General features: G+C 39.6%; 1 protein-coding gene across 1 annotated transcript in view; it reads left to right on the forward strand.

Annotated features, from left to right (window-relative positions):
- The first annotated feature begins 3007 nt into the window (after positions 1 to 3007).
- LOC140716815 (endothelial cell-selective adhesion molecule-like) overlaps positions 3008 to 13689 on the forward strand; it is a 122410-nt gene continuing 111728 nt past the window's right edge. Inside the window, exon 1 of the mRNA XM_073029738.1 lies at positions 3008 to 3469. Coding sequence (XP_072885839.1) covers positions 3415 to 3469 — 55 coding nt within the window. The 5' untranslated portion in view covers positions 3008 to 3414. The remainder of the gene's footprint in view (positions 3470 to 13689) is intronic.

Genomic DNA, 13689 nt, shown 5'->3' on the forward strand with positions numbered 1-13689 from the left:
AGAGGGGAAAAGAGAGAATGCCCAGGGTCAATGGGTCTTTGATTATGCTGACTGTTTTACTGAGGCAGTGAGAAGTATAGACAGTGTTCAGAGAGGGGAGGCTGGTTTCTGTGATGGGTTGAGCTGTGTCCACAACTCTCTGCAGTTTCTTGCAGTCAAGTCACATGCAGAGTAATTGCCATAACAAGCCCTTGTGCATCCAGATCGGATGATTTCTATGGTGCTGTATGGAGTTTTCATATTTTTAATATTGTTCTTCACTATCTACAATACCACCTATTTTAGTTCATCTACAAACTTACTAACCATATCTTGTACATGCTCATGTAAATTGTTTATATAAATGCTGAATAACAATGGGTCCAGAAAATCTGACTTCTCTGTCCTGACTCACATCATGTCTTTATTGTTGAATACTATTGTTTCCCACCAATGCAAAATTAACATTAACATTATCACCCTTGTTTGTGGCCCTCCGTGTAACCACTCTCTACCAGTTTTACAACTCTCTGAGCTATATGATTTTCACAATTCTGGCCACTTTTGTCATCCTCGGATCTAACCTCTCACTTTCTATGCTTCGGTTTTCTAAAGTACTGGAAATATTTGTTAATCTGATAGGAATTACATCCAATTGTCCAGAAAATCAGCTCAGCTGGCTTCTCCAAATTCCCGAGGCTGCTTGATCATTGGAGTTTTACTGCATCGAGGAATAGAATCCGAAAGATGGAAAGGGAGGAAAGCAAGAGGAGCTGCTGCCTCACCTTCCAGCAGTCTGGGTTTGATCCTAACCTCTGGTGCTGTGTGTGCTAAGTTTCTGTGTTCTGTCTGTGACCACGTGAGTTCTCTGGTTTCTCCCTGCATCCAAAGACATGCAAGTCAGTTGGTTAATTGGTTACCATAAATAGCCCCTAATTTAGCTGAGAGGTGGCGTCTTGGTGGGATTGATATGAATGTGGGGAAAATAGGTAAAAGGAAAAAATAGTTGTGAACTAGCGTAGACTTAATGGACTGAAATGCTTTCTTTCTATGTGGTAAGGAAATATGGAATTTATGGAAGCAAGTGGCCCAATCTAGCTGTGAGTTCCAATTTAGCAAAAACAGAATTTCTTGTAATTTAGGAACTTTAATTCTACTGATGCTGATTGTTACTCTTGCTTCCTGTAGATTTGCCATAAATGTGCCAGTTTGAAACACTCTGGAATTTTACGCTGAAGCCAGAAGTGATGTTTTTGCCAATTTTAACAATAGCTTAAAAATCTTCATTGTAATTAATCTGCACTTTAACCTGCCTATATCCTTAATTGGGAGTTATAGCTTTCATCACGTAGTAATGAAGGAATTGTTCATGAGAATGTTCCCAGAACTGAAGGGGTTTGCGTATGAAAAGCATTTGATGGCTCTTTGCCAGTACTTGCTGGATTTTAGAAGAATGGGGGGGGGGTGGAATTTCATTTAAACCTATTGAATATTGAAAGGTATAAATAAGGTGGATGTGGAGAGGATTTTTCAATAGTGGGAGAGTCTAAAACGAGTGGGCACAGCCTCAGAATTTAATGGACATCCCTTGCGAACAGAGATGAAAGGGAATATCTTTAGCTAGAGGGTGTGAATCTGTGGAATTCATTGCCACGGATATCTGTGGAGGCCAAATCATTGGGTATATTTAAAACAGAGGTTGACAGGTTCTTGATTAGTAATGGTGTCAAAGGTTACAGGGAGAATACAGGAGAATGGGGTTGAGAGGGAACATAAATCAGCCAATGTGGAATGGCAGAACAGACTTGATGGGCTGAATGGCCTAATTCTGCTCCTATGTCTTATGGTCTCATGGTTTTCATTGCCTGTAAAGCACTATGGGGGTGTCATAGTTTGAAGCGGTACTGCCACATAACCACATGTAATGTGGAGGCACTTCAGATCGAATTTTATGGGCAGTGAATAAATAGAAGCATTTTTAAAAGTTTTTGAATACTTAAAAGAAATTACAACAATAAGTAATTGTGCTTAGCAAATTAAGGTTAATTTTAGTGGTTTAAATTCAAATGGATAATGGCCACTTTAAAGACCCTTAATGTTTATATTTTCAAACCGCATCAAAGAAGAGGATGAGTTTATTGTCAAGCATGCACAGGTGCAATGACAAACATGCAGCAGCATCACAGACACACAGCATCAGATAAGCAGGTTTCACAAGAAAGACGGGAATTCAACACAAATCATACACAGAAAGAATAGACTTAGAACAAAAAGAAAGCAAGCCCATTGTAATGCAAAGTGACAAAAATGGTCATTGTGTTGCTATATTGGGTGATAGTGATTGGGGCTGCGCAGTTTAGTTAAAGAACCAAATAGCTGAAGCGAAGTAGCTGTTTTTGAACCTGGAGGTGGTGTGCCCTCAGGCTTCTGTACCTCCTGCCTGATTGATCAAAGGTTGTGCTGGTGCACTGAAGATGATGTCTAACTTCATCCACCTTGTCTGCCTTCTTGCCAGATGGCTCCTGAGAAATGGGAAGAGGTCCGTGTTTCAGAGGCCCTTCCTTCGCTCATTCATTGTCAACGGAACAGAACTTTCTATTGCAAGCAACAATCTGCTGGAAAAGCTCAGCAGGCTTGACAACATCTGTGGGGGGGTTAGGAATTATCCACATAATCTGTCAAAACCCTGCACCGTCCCGTAGATGCTGCTCAACCCGCTGAGTTCTTCCAACAGATTGTTGCTCCCCTTCCCACACCTACACTCTCTTGTGTCAGCTCTACGTTAGTTTTTTTGGGGGTAAGGCCATCCTCTCCAATGCTTCGATGACTTAGTCTCTCGATTAGAGTCACTGGGTTTGACGACTGAAATTGGGGTGACTTGAAGATGGAAGCGACGTACTGTAGTTCAAGTTTCTATCTTAAAACCTGACCTTGCTGTATGGGAAATGACCAGCTGTACCGGAAAATTTATCTCACGGGCAGGATGCAACAGCACGCAAATACAAATCTTTGCAAAGTTAACCCCCGGGAAGCAAGCAGTCCGGTTCTTCTCAGTTTGTAGATGACGTGTTGCAGGTGCACGGAGAGTGAAAGATCAAGGGTCCGCCGCACAGCCAATCACTCGCTGCCTGCGTTGATTAACAAGTGGCTTTAGGGCGGCGCGTAGTCTGGCAGGTAGGGGTTTGATTGACAATCATCTGCCGGGGATCGGAGGCTGCAACCATTGCTCCGGGGCATCAGAGGCAGAGCTGATGTTCGGCATCCTCGCTCTCAGCGTGGTTTAATTGCATCAGTGCAAGTTACCCGAGGTCCCGAATTAATACAAGCCGTGTTATTTGCAAGCTTCTTCTCCAAGCGATTACCTTGCAGGAAACTAATACGGAGCTGCCTGTTTGTTCCTCTGAGACATTAAGATATTAAATCCGAGGAATCGCCATGGATGTAATGAAATTGACACTCTTGTTCCTAGTGACGGTAACTATAAATGACGGTAAGAACATTCTTCTTTAATTTAATTACTAGAAGGAGGGAACTTACTTTATTCATAGAAACAAGTTTATTTATGCCAAATTTTAGATTTTTCTTTATCTATACGATTTTTACTTTCAGCAATAGTTTGTAATTGCTGCTCAGGAAATATACATCGCATCATTATGTTTAATCCTACATTTCAAGTCGTCCCTAAAGAGCTGTCTGCATTTTTTAAAAAACAAAGTAAACGAGGGATTTCCCTGGCTATTAGCCTTTAAAGTAAAATTCACTCTACCTGTCGGGTCGTCGGTGTGAATTGGCTTCAGGCTACCTTTCAGTGAAGGAATGCTACAGGTGGATTTTGGAGTGGAGGAGCTCTTGGCGACTCGGTCTATGAGTAATCAAGGACGAATATTTGCAAACAACTCCCTTTTCAAATGCCTTTTTTGCAAAGAAAATTTTGAACGTTTAAAAAAAAACCCGCTTCCGAAGCGCTTTATTTCCCTGGTGGCCCTCGCAAAACGGAGTTTTTGAAGGTAAGGTTCTGTACACATACTGCTGTCTTCAGTGAGCCACGAACTCTTCTGCAGTTCTCTGTAATCTCCCACTGGGGACGTCCCATTCATCTCACAACTACTGCAAACGGATTAAACTATGAAGCATAAATTTTTTTCAAACAAAATAGCTGTTCAACACAAATACAACCAGGGGCTTAGAGTTTGTTTTAAGATAGAGTACCATATCTTGGTTTCACCATTTAAGCGATATAAATTTGCCACCTTAATATTGCCACTGCCTGGCAATCGTTCTTTGTTGTAAATGATCAGCTTAAAAACAGAACTGGCTTAAGATCAAAAGCTCTCGAATCTTGGACGAGAGCTGACAGTTTAACCTCCTATAACAATTAGGCTGGGTCCCAATATATTCTATTCGATTGCGTACGTTTCTCTGGGAGCAAATTGTTAGTTTAATTTGCCTTAAATTTCATGTAACTGTGATTACATTTTTGGGAAGGAGACTTGGAATTTTCATGACCAGAGTGATCTAATGGGATTTGTGAAATAGTTTCTAAGTATAGTCACGTTTGTAAGACAGGAATCACGGTAACCAATTAACGTACAACAAGGTGATAATAGGGAAGTATTTTAGTCAAGCTGTTTAAGGTGATGCCTTGGGAGGAGTTCCCAGGGAGAGGTCGCACTGAGAGTAGGGGCAGAAAAGTTGCTGTTGGGACATGTACTGTGCAAGAGATCTCAAAGATTAAGAACGAAATATCGGTACTGAAGGTACCTATTCAGTAATAAATTTTAGTAACAATTTGTTTAAGTAACCCTTTCCAGCAAAAGTAAATGAAAATTTAAAAAAGCAGTAGATGCCAGGTGTATATATAATATATCAAGAAAGTTGTAACCACTCAGCAGGTCAGGCAGCATATGTGGAGAGAGAATTTGCATTTTCAGGTCAAATCTAACAAAGAATTTTCAGCCTGAAGTATAGGCTCTCTTTCTCTTTCCACAGATGTTACCTGACATGTTGAGTGTGTCCAGTGTTTTGTGTACAGTTACAGCTTGCATTTATCATGGTATTATAGTAAAATGTTTTATTATGTTTCAAATCTCAAAACTGAAGGTGGAAAATATTAAGACTGGTTACCCAATCCCCAGGGTTTAATTTAAAGTATTTGAGTGTAAACTGCAGGAATCATTTGGCTGAAGGCTGTGGTGGGAAAAACAAACTCAGGCAAGCACAAGGTAATATATCTCTCACTCTAATCTCTCAGATGTATATATATATATATATATATGACCTGGCTGAAAAGGTAGAGTGCTAGGTTACTAAGTTTGAATACAACACAAAGATTGGTAATGTTGTGAGTGAATTAGAGGACTGGCAAAGGATATAGCTTGATTATAGATCAGTTGCAGATATGGGCAGAGAAATGGCAGATGGAGTTTAACCCTGCCAAATGTGAGGTGTTGCACTTTGGGAGATCAAATGTAGAGGGATAGTCTACTGTTAATGACAATACCCTTAACAGTGTTATCTTGTGGTCTATAGCTCCTTCAAAGTGGCTAAACAAGTTGATAGGACGGTAAAGAAGGAACATGGCATGCTTGCCTTTGTTAGTCGAGGAATTGTGTTCAAGAACCGGGAAGTAATGTTGCAGCTTTATAACTCTAGTTGGGCCACATCTGGAGTGCACTCCATTATAGGAAAATTGTTGAGGTTTTGGAAAGGTGCAAAAGAGATTTACTAGAATGAGCTACAGTATAAGTAGAAGTTGGACAAAATTGAATTGTTTTCTCTGGACTGACAGAGGCTGAAGGGAGATCCAATATAGGTTTATTAGATAATGAGAGGCATAGATCGATAGAAAGCCAGTGTCTTTTCCCCAGGGTTGAAATGGCTAATACCAGAGGGCATGCATTTAAAATGAGAGGGGGCAAGTTCAAATGAGATGTGCGGGGCAAGTTTTATTTCCACAAAGAACGTAGTGGATGTCTGGAATGCACTGCCTGGGGTAATGGTGGAGGCAAATATGATAGAGGCATCCCATAGTCTCTGAAATAAGTGTGCTGAAAAGGGAAAGATGTAGGCATTTTGTAGGCAGTAGGAATTAGTTTAGTTCGGCATTTGATTACCTATTTAATGAGTTTGGAATAACATTGTGGGCCAAAGCACCTGTCCATCTATGCTCTATTGATCTATGTTCTATGTTTTATATAATGAGGCATCGCAAGAACTGGAATGGTGGCCAGCTGATTGTCCTTGGCTCCAGGAAACTCCCACCGTGAGAAAATTATACTATTGCTGGGATACTAAAATCAGAATGTGTATTTGTTAAAGTTTATTTTAAACATTGAAACAGCTATTCCAGAAAACATTATAAATTCACAAGTTAGTTTATTGACCTCCAAAATTATTTTATAAAATGGCTATTCTCCAGTGTCATTAAACAGAAGTGATATTGACTAAATGGAATCCTTTAAAATGATTAATATTACCCATTTCAGAGGAAAACACTTGCAGATTACTTTATTAGGAAATCAAGTGAATAAGATGGAAATAGTATACTATTTTTATTCACCAAGGTTGAAGTATTTTATGAAGTTTGGAACTTTTTCAGGTTGCATCATCTTGAAGAAAAAACAGCTGTTTTTCTTTATTCTTGCTGAATTTTTTTTTTCCTGTTTTAAATTGTGCATGATTTGGAATAACAGCATTTACATAAAATCTCTTAGACTTAACACTGAGTTCAAGAGTTTCTGATAATTATTCTGGTATTTCTATTTACATACTTTTGATTAAATATTTGTTGTGCTATTACACACCTTTCTGCCATATTTTCCTTTATCAATAAGCAATCCAGCTTTCCATCCTACCATATACCTTCCCAGTCTTCCTCGCCCCAGATTTCCTGCATTTAAAATAAAGATTTGTGTCTGAAATTTTAAACTTACAATAAAATTCATTGAATTGAAACAGTTTCTATCTCCATGGATACTGCCTGATCTGATGGGTATGTTCAGCAATTGGGTTTTTGTTTTAGAATTTGTACCATGTAGTATTTATGTCATGACACATAGGATGTCTATGTGAATACGTTACAATTTATGGCAAGCCATTGATTTGATTATTTCCCATTTTATTTCACTTTCTTTCATTATCCTCAACCCTTTACCCACAACTAGTGATCTTCATACACCGGACTATTTTGGACAGCCCTGATCTGTAGATCTACCATTAGGATCAGAGGAGAAACCAACTGTTCAAACCCTTGAGACAGTGTCAGGAACAAGAAACATTCCTACATCCCTTTCCCCTTCCTAGCTTTGTAACAGCTCAGTGCTAAACCACTGATCTCATTGTCCAGTGCACTTCCGCACAGCATTTCAAACTATCATTGTGCTCCTTTGTTTCCACAATCAGGAAATTACCTTTGCTGAAGTATTTCTGAAGCTGAGAGATAGATTAAAATTATCACCCATCTTGATTTAGACCAGACATTCTGGCTCCTTTCCTGCTTGAACCTGAGTGGGATGCATTTCATGCAAAGCGTGCACTAATAACCCTGGTGTATTTCTAAATGCACACTGTTGGAAAAGAGCTGCTTTTAGTTGGAATTCATAACTCTGGGCACACCCTCAACACCTCATCCATGAGGGTGCACAATACCTCCTGCTGTCAGAGAAGCTTGATCTGAAATGTGAATCAGAATCAGGTTTAATATCACCAGCTTATGTTGTGAAAATTGTTGTCTTTGCAGTGCCAGTACAATGCAATACATAATAGATAAGAAAAAACATGAATTTCAGTAAGTGTGTGTGTGTGTATGTATGTATGTGTGTGTGTGTGTGTGTGTGTATATATATATTTAAGTAAGTAGTGCAAAAACAGAAATAAAAAAAAACAGTGAGTTTGTGTTCATGGGTTCAATGTCCATTCAGAAATCAGATGGCAGAGGAGAAGAAACTATTCCTGAAATATTGAGTGTCTGCCTTAGAGTGAACAATTTTTAAATAGCACCAGTTGCGTGTGTTTGCTTTTTAAAAAAAAACAGTGATTTTTTTTTTGTTACTGACAGTAAGACAATTCAGAACTGTTTTGCTCACCATGGTTTCAAGCGTTCAGGCTTGGAGACGCTAAAATTGGCCAGGTTGTGAAAGTGAAATGATTTCACTACTTAACCAAGTTAGGAACTATGAAGAATTTCAAGGTAGTGACAATCATCTTGAATGTTACAATGAAGATTAAGATTTGTAGGATAAAATAGTTGAAAGCATTGTATGAAGGCAGTCCATTATCTGCACTAGCTGGCTGCATTGCTTTTGTTTATTTACAGTCAATCAAAGTACACTTCATGAATTCCTCCAATAACAACTATTAGGAATTAAAGCACAGTTTTATAGTACTGAAGTAGTGTTGATTTTGTCCTAATTTGTTCTGCATCCATTTATATGCATTATTTGTTACTCAGTTAAACTTTTTTTCATAAATGCTTTTTAACTATTTCCATGAAAGTTTGGCTAATCGACAGTCACTTAGTTGGGCCAAAATGTATTTGTCCCGATGTGTCCCAATTAACCGGAATCCAAAGTATATGTTATTGTGTGTGTGTATATATATGCAGAAATTTTCCTGAAGAAGTGTATCTGGGATAACTGAGGTTGGGGACAGTCAAACTACTGCGTGCCTCCACCACATACTTGTGACATATTATGGAAACTTACTGCTTGACACTGGTATGTTTGCTTTTTGTACTGATGTGAGTTCTGTTACTGTTGGGAAACTTGCCCACTGTTTTTCTCACGACCCTGGGGCAATGAGGCGGCATTTCACTAAAGAAAAATATTAAAAAAAACATTACTGTATATAAAGTGACATTAGAAGAAGTGACCACCTCCTTAATTAACCCTCAAAAGACCAGTGTTTGTCACAGACCCATAGATGATCGTATCATCTTAATCTCATTTCACTTTGTTCTATAATAGAGTTCCCTTAAGTCTGTTGCTAAATATTGTTCTGAGATTTAGAAAAGTAATTAATTTTTTTTGATTTTAAGAGGGACCCAATAACTTACATTAAACAGAAATAAAATAAAGATGGATTTTGGTAACAACAACATAATTATGAAGCAATTTGAATTGAGGAGCTTATTTTACTGCATCTCTTATTTTAAAAAAAACTGTCTTGCAATGGAATGAACCCACAATGGCAGCTTTCTGATGCTTTGTGGAACAGTCAATCTAACAGTGAGTGAGCATTTTCAGGTTTATAACAGCAGCACCATTGCCAACATCCTGATCCTCAGTGCATTACACAACATGCTAGGGAATTTTAGAGTCATAGAATTCAGAGGTTATTCAAGCCATCCCGCTAAAAAGCAGGTCTCTTGGCCCACGTAGTCCATACCAACCTTCAGGCATCCATTTGTACCAATTCTAGGCTAATTCCATTCTCTTTCTGCCCCACATCAACTCCCCTCAGAACCTACCACTCAGCTACACACTGGGAACAAATTCCAGTGGTCATTTAGCCACCAAGCTGCATGTATCTGGCATGTTGTAAGAAACCAGAACACCAATGGGGAACGCACATGATCACAGGGAGACCACGCAAAAACTAAACCGAGTCTCTGGAGTTGTGACTTCAGCAGCAAATGATCCCATCCTCCTCCTTTTCCAATGATGCTCCAAAGCCGCTGCCTCGACCCTTACACAATTCTGAGACCATTAGTCGCAGCTTTGATGTTGAGCGTAGTTTGAACCTGACTCCTTCCTGAGGAACCATGAACCTGCCAATGTAGTTCTTATCCTAGTCTGGGAAGGCTGCCAGAGCAGTGCTTGGAGAAGTCACAATATCCATAAAGCATCACAAAAGAAAAGGATAATGCAGGAGCCTAACATAGACGGGAAATGTGAAATTAAATACCCTTCAAAGCAGCACAAAGAACCTGCTCCCATTACATGAAGCAAAGTCATTTTACAAGGTAAAATAGCTAACATAGTGCGAATGTGTGGTTTATGGACAGTATGATCGTGGTTATTAATCTGACATATGTCCTAAACAGTACTTCAGATTCTATTACTCACTTATTCATTCATGGAACATGGGTATCACTGACAAAGTATTGATTGTTTGTTAATTGCTTCCCAGGATAATTAAGAGTTCACCACATGGGTGGCTGTGAAGTCACATCTTGGTTGACCACTGAAGGACAGCCAGTTTCCTCCTGGAAGGATGTGTGAGCTTCTAGGTGCTTCATAGCCATCATTGCTGAGACTAATATCTGAGTTGATTTTCATGCCGTCGTACAGACAAGTTGGCCATTTGGGCCAACCTGTTTATGCTGAATGAGATACCTATTTATCTTAATCCAACCTGAAGCTACCTATGATAATCCAACTTTTCCACATTTGGCCCATATCCTTCCATTCCTTTCCTATCCAAATGTTTTTAAACACTGTAATTGTACCTGTCTCTACCACCACCTGTAATGGCTTATTCCATATACCCATCATTCTCTCTGATAAATTTGCCCATCAACTCTCTTTTAAGTATTTCTCCTCTTACCTTAAACCTATGTCAAATTTATTGAAAGGTTCCAGTCACTGTCGTGGCATTCAGACTTGTGGGTTTCAGTTATGTGTACACTGTACAGTATTTTGATACTGCACCACTCAACCCTAAATATAGTCCCAGTGCTTCATGTTTAAAGGAGCGAATAGCTAATTTAAGTTTATATCAAAACAAACATACCTGGGTCTAAAACATCTTCCAGACATGCGACTTATTGAGTACCTTGCATTCAGCTTCTCCTTCCAAGTTCTCCTCAGAACCCATTCATCAGGCAGTCCAATTTAAAGTTCAAAGACGACTTGTTTATCAAAGTGCACATATGCCACCCTGAGATTCATTTTCTTGTGGGCATACACAGTAAATTCAAGAAACAATAGAATAATGAAAGACCGCAATTAACAGGATGGACAAGCAACCAATGTGTAAAAAACAGACTGTGCAAATACAAATGATGAGAAAAAGCAATAAATATCAAGAACATGAGATGAAGAATACTGGAAAGTGAGTCGTGGGAACAGTTCATTTTTGAGGTGAGTGAAGTTATCCCCTCTGGTTCAAGAGCCTGATGGTTGAGGGGTAATAACTATTCCTGAACCTGGTGGTGTGAGTCCTGAGGCTCCTGTACCTTCTTTCTGATGGCAGCGGAGAGAAGAGAGCATGGGCTGGGTGGTGAGGGTCCTTGAAGAGTGATGCTGCTTTCTTGTGAATTAGTCAAGTATTTTAAACTAAATATTAACGGGATATTTTGGGGACAAGTCACAAATTGCATGTAGTACTTGCGTCATCCAGAGAATAAGGGGCAGAGTCTGCGTACTCCTTCTGTTAAAATACTGGTTTCTCCTTGGTTTTCTCCTACATCGCAAACATGTGCGGGTTGCTAGGTGAATTGGCAGCTGTAAATTAATATACATAGTGGTAAAATCTTCAGGTGGGTAGGGAGATGGTGATGAGAATGTGAGGAAAATAAAGTGGGATGCGTGAGTCGTATAAGGGGCACTTGGATAGGCAGAGAATGGAGGGATATGGACCATGTGCAGGCAGAAAGGATTAATTCAATTGGGCATCATCAGCTTGATTAGTTCAGCATTCATCATGGGCTGAATGAGCTTTTCCTGTGTTGTACTGTTCTATCTTCTATAAATGAACATAAATGGGTACATGATGGTCGTAGTGGGCAGAAAGGCCTGTCTCCGTGCTTTATGACTCTTTGTATCATTTTCAAAAGGAGTGGAACATGTGTAGTCTGAGGGTTAAGGTCAGAAATGTATTCATTTTTCACATCAATAATATGAGCGTGATATATGATATTTCCTATGTTATCAAACAAGAGCTCAATCAAGTAGAATTTTAAAAAAAAGCTGTAGGCCTGTGTCTTAAGATTGGTTTGTTTTCAAAGGCATCTGGAGGAGCTCCAGTCAGCTGTGTGTGAAGAGAACAAAGCTATCAGAATTCCTGCACCTGACTGCCATTCCCTGTTTTCCCATTGTATTGTGCAAGAATGTGAGTGTGGGGGGAAATGGCTTAATCAGGCTCAAACCAGCTGCCCTTTTCAAGGTCAGTTTGTTTGCCTGTACGATCTGCTTTTCTGCATGAAGAAAAGCTACAGATGAGGTCACAGAGTCTGCCATGGCCGTGCATTTCATCAGCAGTCTGTCCACCAGACAATGAAAGGAAGCAAATTGTATGGGAGAGAGAAAGAAAAGACATAGTAAACACTTGGAAAGGAAATGCCGACCTAAACTGGGTAAGGTGTTCCCTCAATGCAAATGCAACATCACAAATTTCAGATTCATATCTAAGTGAGGAACATATGATTTGGCCTGAATGTGACCTTGGGTATTATACGGTAGAGTTTGGCAGTTCAACATCATTTGATGCAGCTAGAATTCTTTCATCAAATGGATGGATTGTCTACCTTGTCCTGCTTACCGAATCATTATGCTATTGCTGATGGTGGCTAGGCTCGATGTTGCTAACTCTGGAGAATTTTCAAGAAAAACTAAGCTAGATTCAAGAGGAAAGTATGAGCCCAAACTCTTGTGATAAGGACTTTGTGCTTGGCATTTGAACTTGGCTAGGCTTTCTATTTTCAGAAAGACTCTTCTAAGAAATCGTTCATTCTGCGGGGAGCTGGAGGACATTACTTTGCCTCAATTGACATCAGTCACTTTGAGTCCTGCAGACTCTTATCTCACCAATGGTTACTTTTCAGCATATGAAGGGTATCTTTTTGATTACTAAGGGGGATGGATACAACCTTTTTCTGTCCACACGTGTATATTTTGAATGAGGGTCTAGAGATGGATTCTACAAACCCTGGTTTCCCTTCTTTTGTGCAGGTATACCAATAAAATAGTAGCATCCCTTTTACCACTTCTCTGATGCTTGACTAATACTTAAGTTTAATATGGGCTGCTAACGTGAAATTGCTTTGGCCTGAATGAAGTGTTCCACCATTTATCAAGTGAGGCAGAAAGAAACCAGACATATTGGCATATTTAAACTCTTTTTAATGATCTGAATTTGAGTACAGTATTTTCCCCTTTATTTAAATGACAGTCAACAAATACTTCTGTTTTAGCCTCTTTCTTTCTTTCTTCTGATTTCATGGCCTTTATAGTTTGCCAGGTTAAGTTCTCTAGACAGGTACCCTACTGCACCTTTAACAGCAGTCTTATGTGTTCTCTCTCTGTCTCTGTTTCCTAATGACCAATTAGGTGGCTTAGGCCCTGGGTGTGCATCCACCCTGTGATCATTCCCATTTTGTATCTGAATGTCCTTGAACAACAGATAACAAAGCTCATCCATCAGTGAGGGATTAGCACATTGTGGGGCTATGCGCCCACACATTTTCCCCTGTCGACAGGGGGCAAACAAAGTGGCAGATGACAAGGGATATGACCGCAAAGATGAGAACAGGTCTATGTGCTTACTCTCAGCAAGTCCCAGTGGAAGATGAAGGTTAAGCGACGGCTGCCCTTGGTGGTAGCCAGATAGACAATGAGCAATGCTGTGATCTCATCAAGTTAGTGAGTTTGTCATGATTCTCCTTTGAATTTAAAGGCTTTAACTCTCTTTCTCCTTGCAATGGCAGGAAGTTTAAAACTTTTGTTTACTAGTATTCCCTATCAACGTGAGCGTGACTAATAAGACGGGTGT

This window comes from Hemitrygon akajei, chromosome 26 (assembly GCF_048418815.1).
Source record: "Hemitrygon akajei chromosome 26, sHemAka1.3, whole genome shotgun sequence".
Taxonomy (NCBI): domain Eukaryota; kingdom Metazoa; phylum Chordata; class Chondrichthyes; order Myliobatiformes; family Dasyatidae; genus Hemitrygon; species Hemitrygon akajei.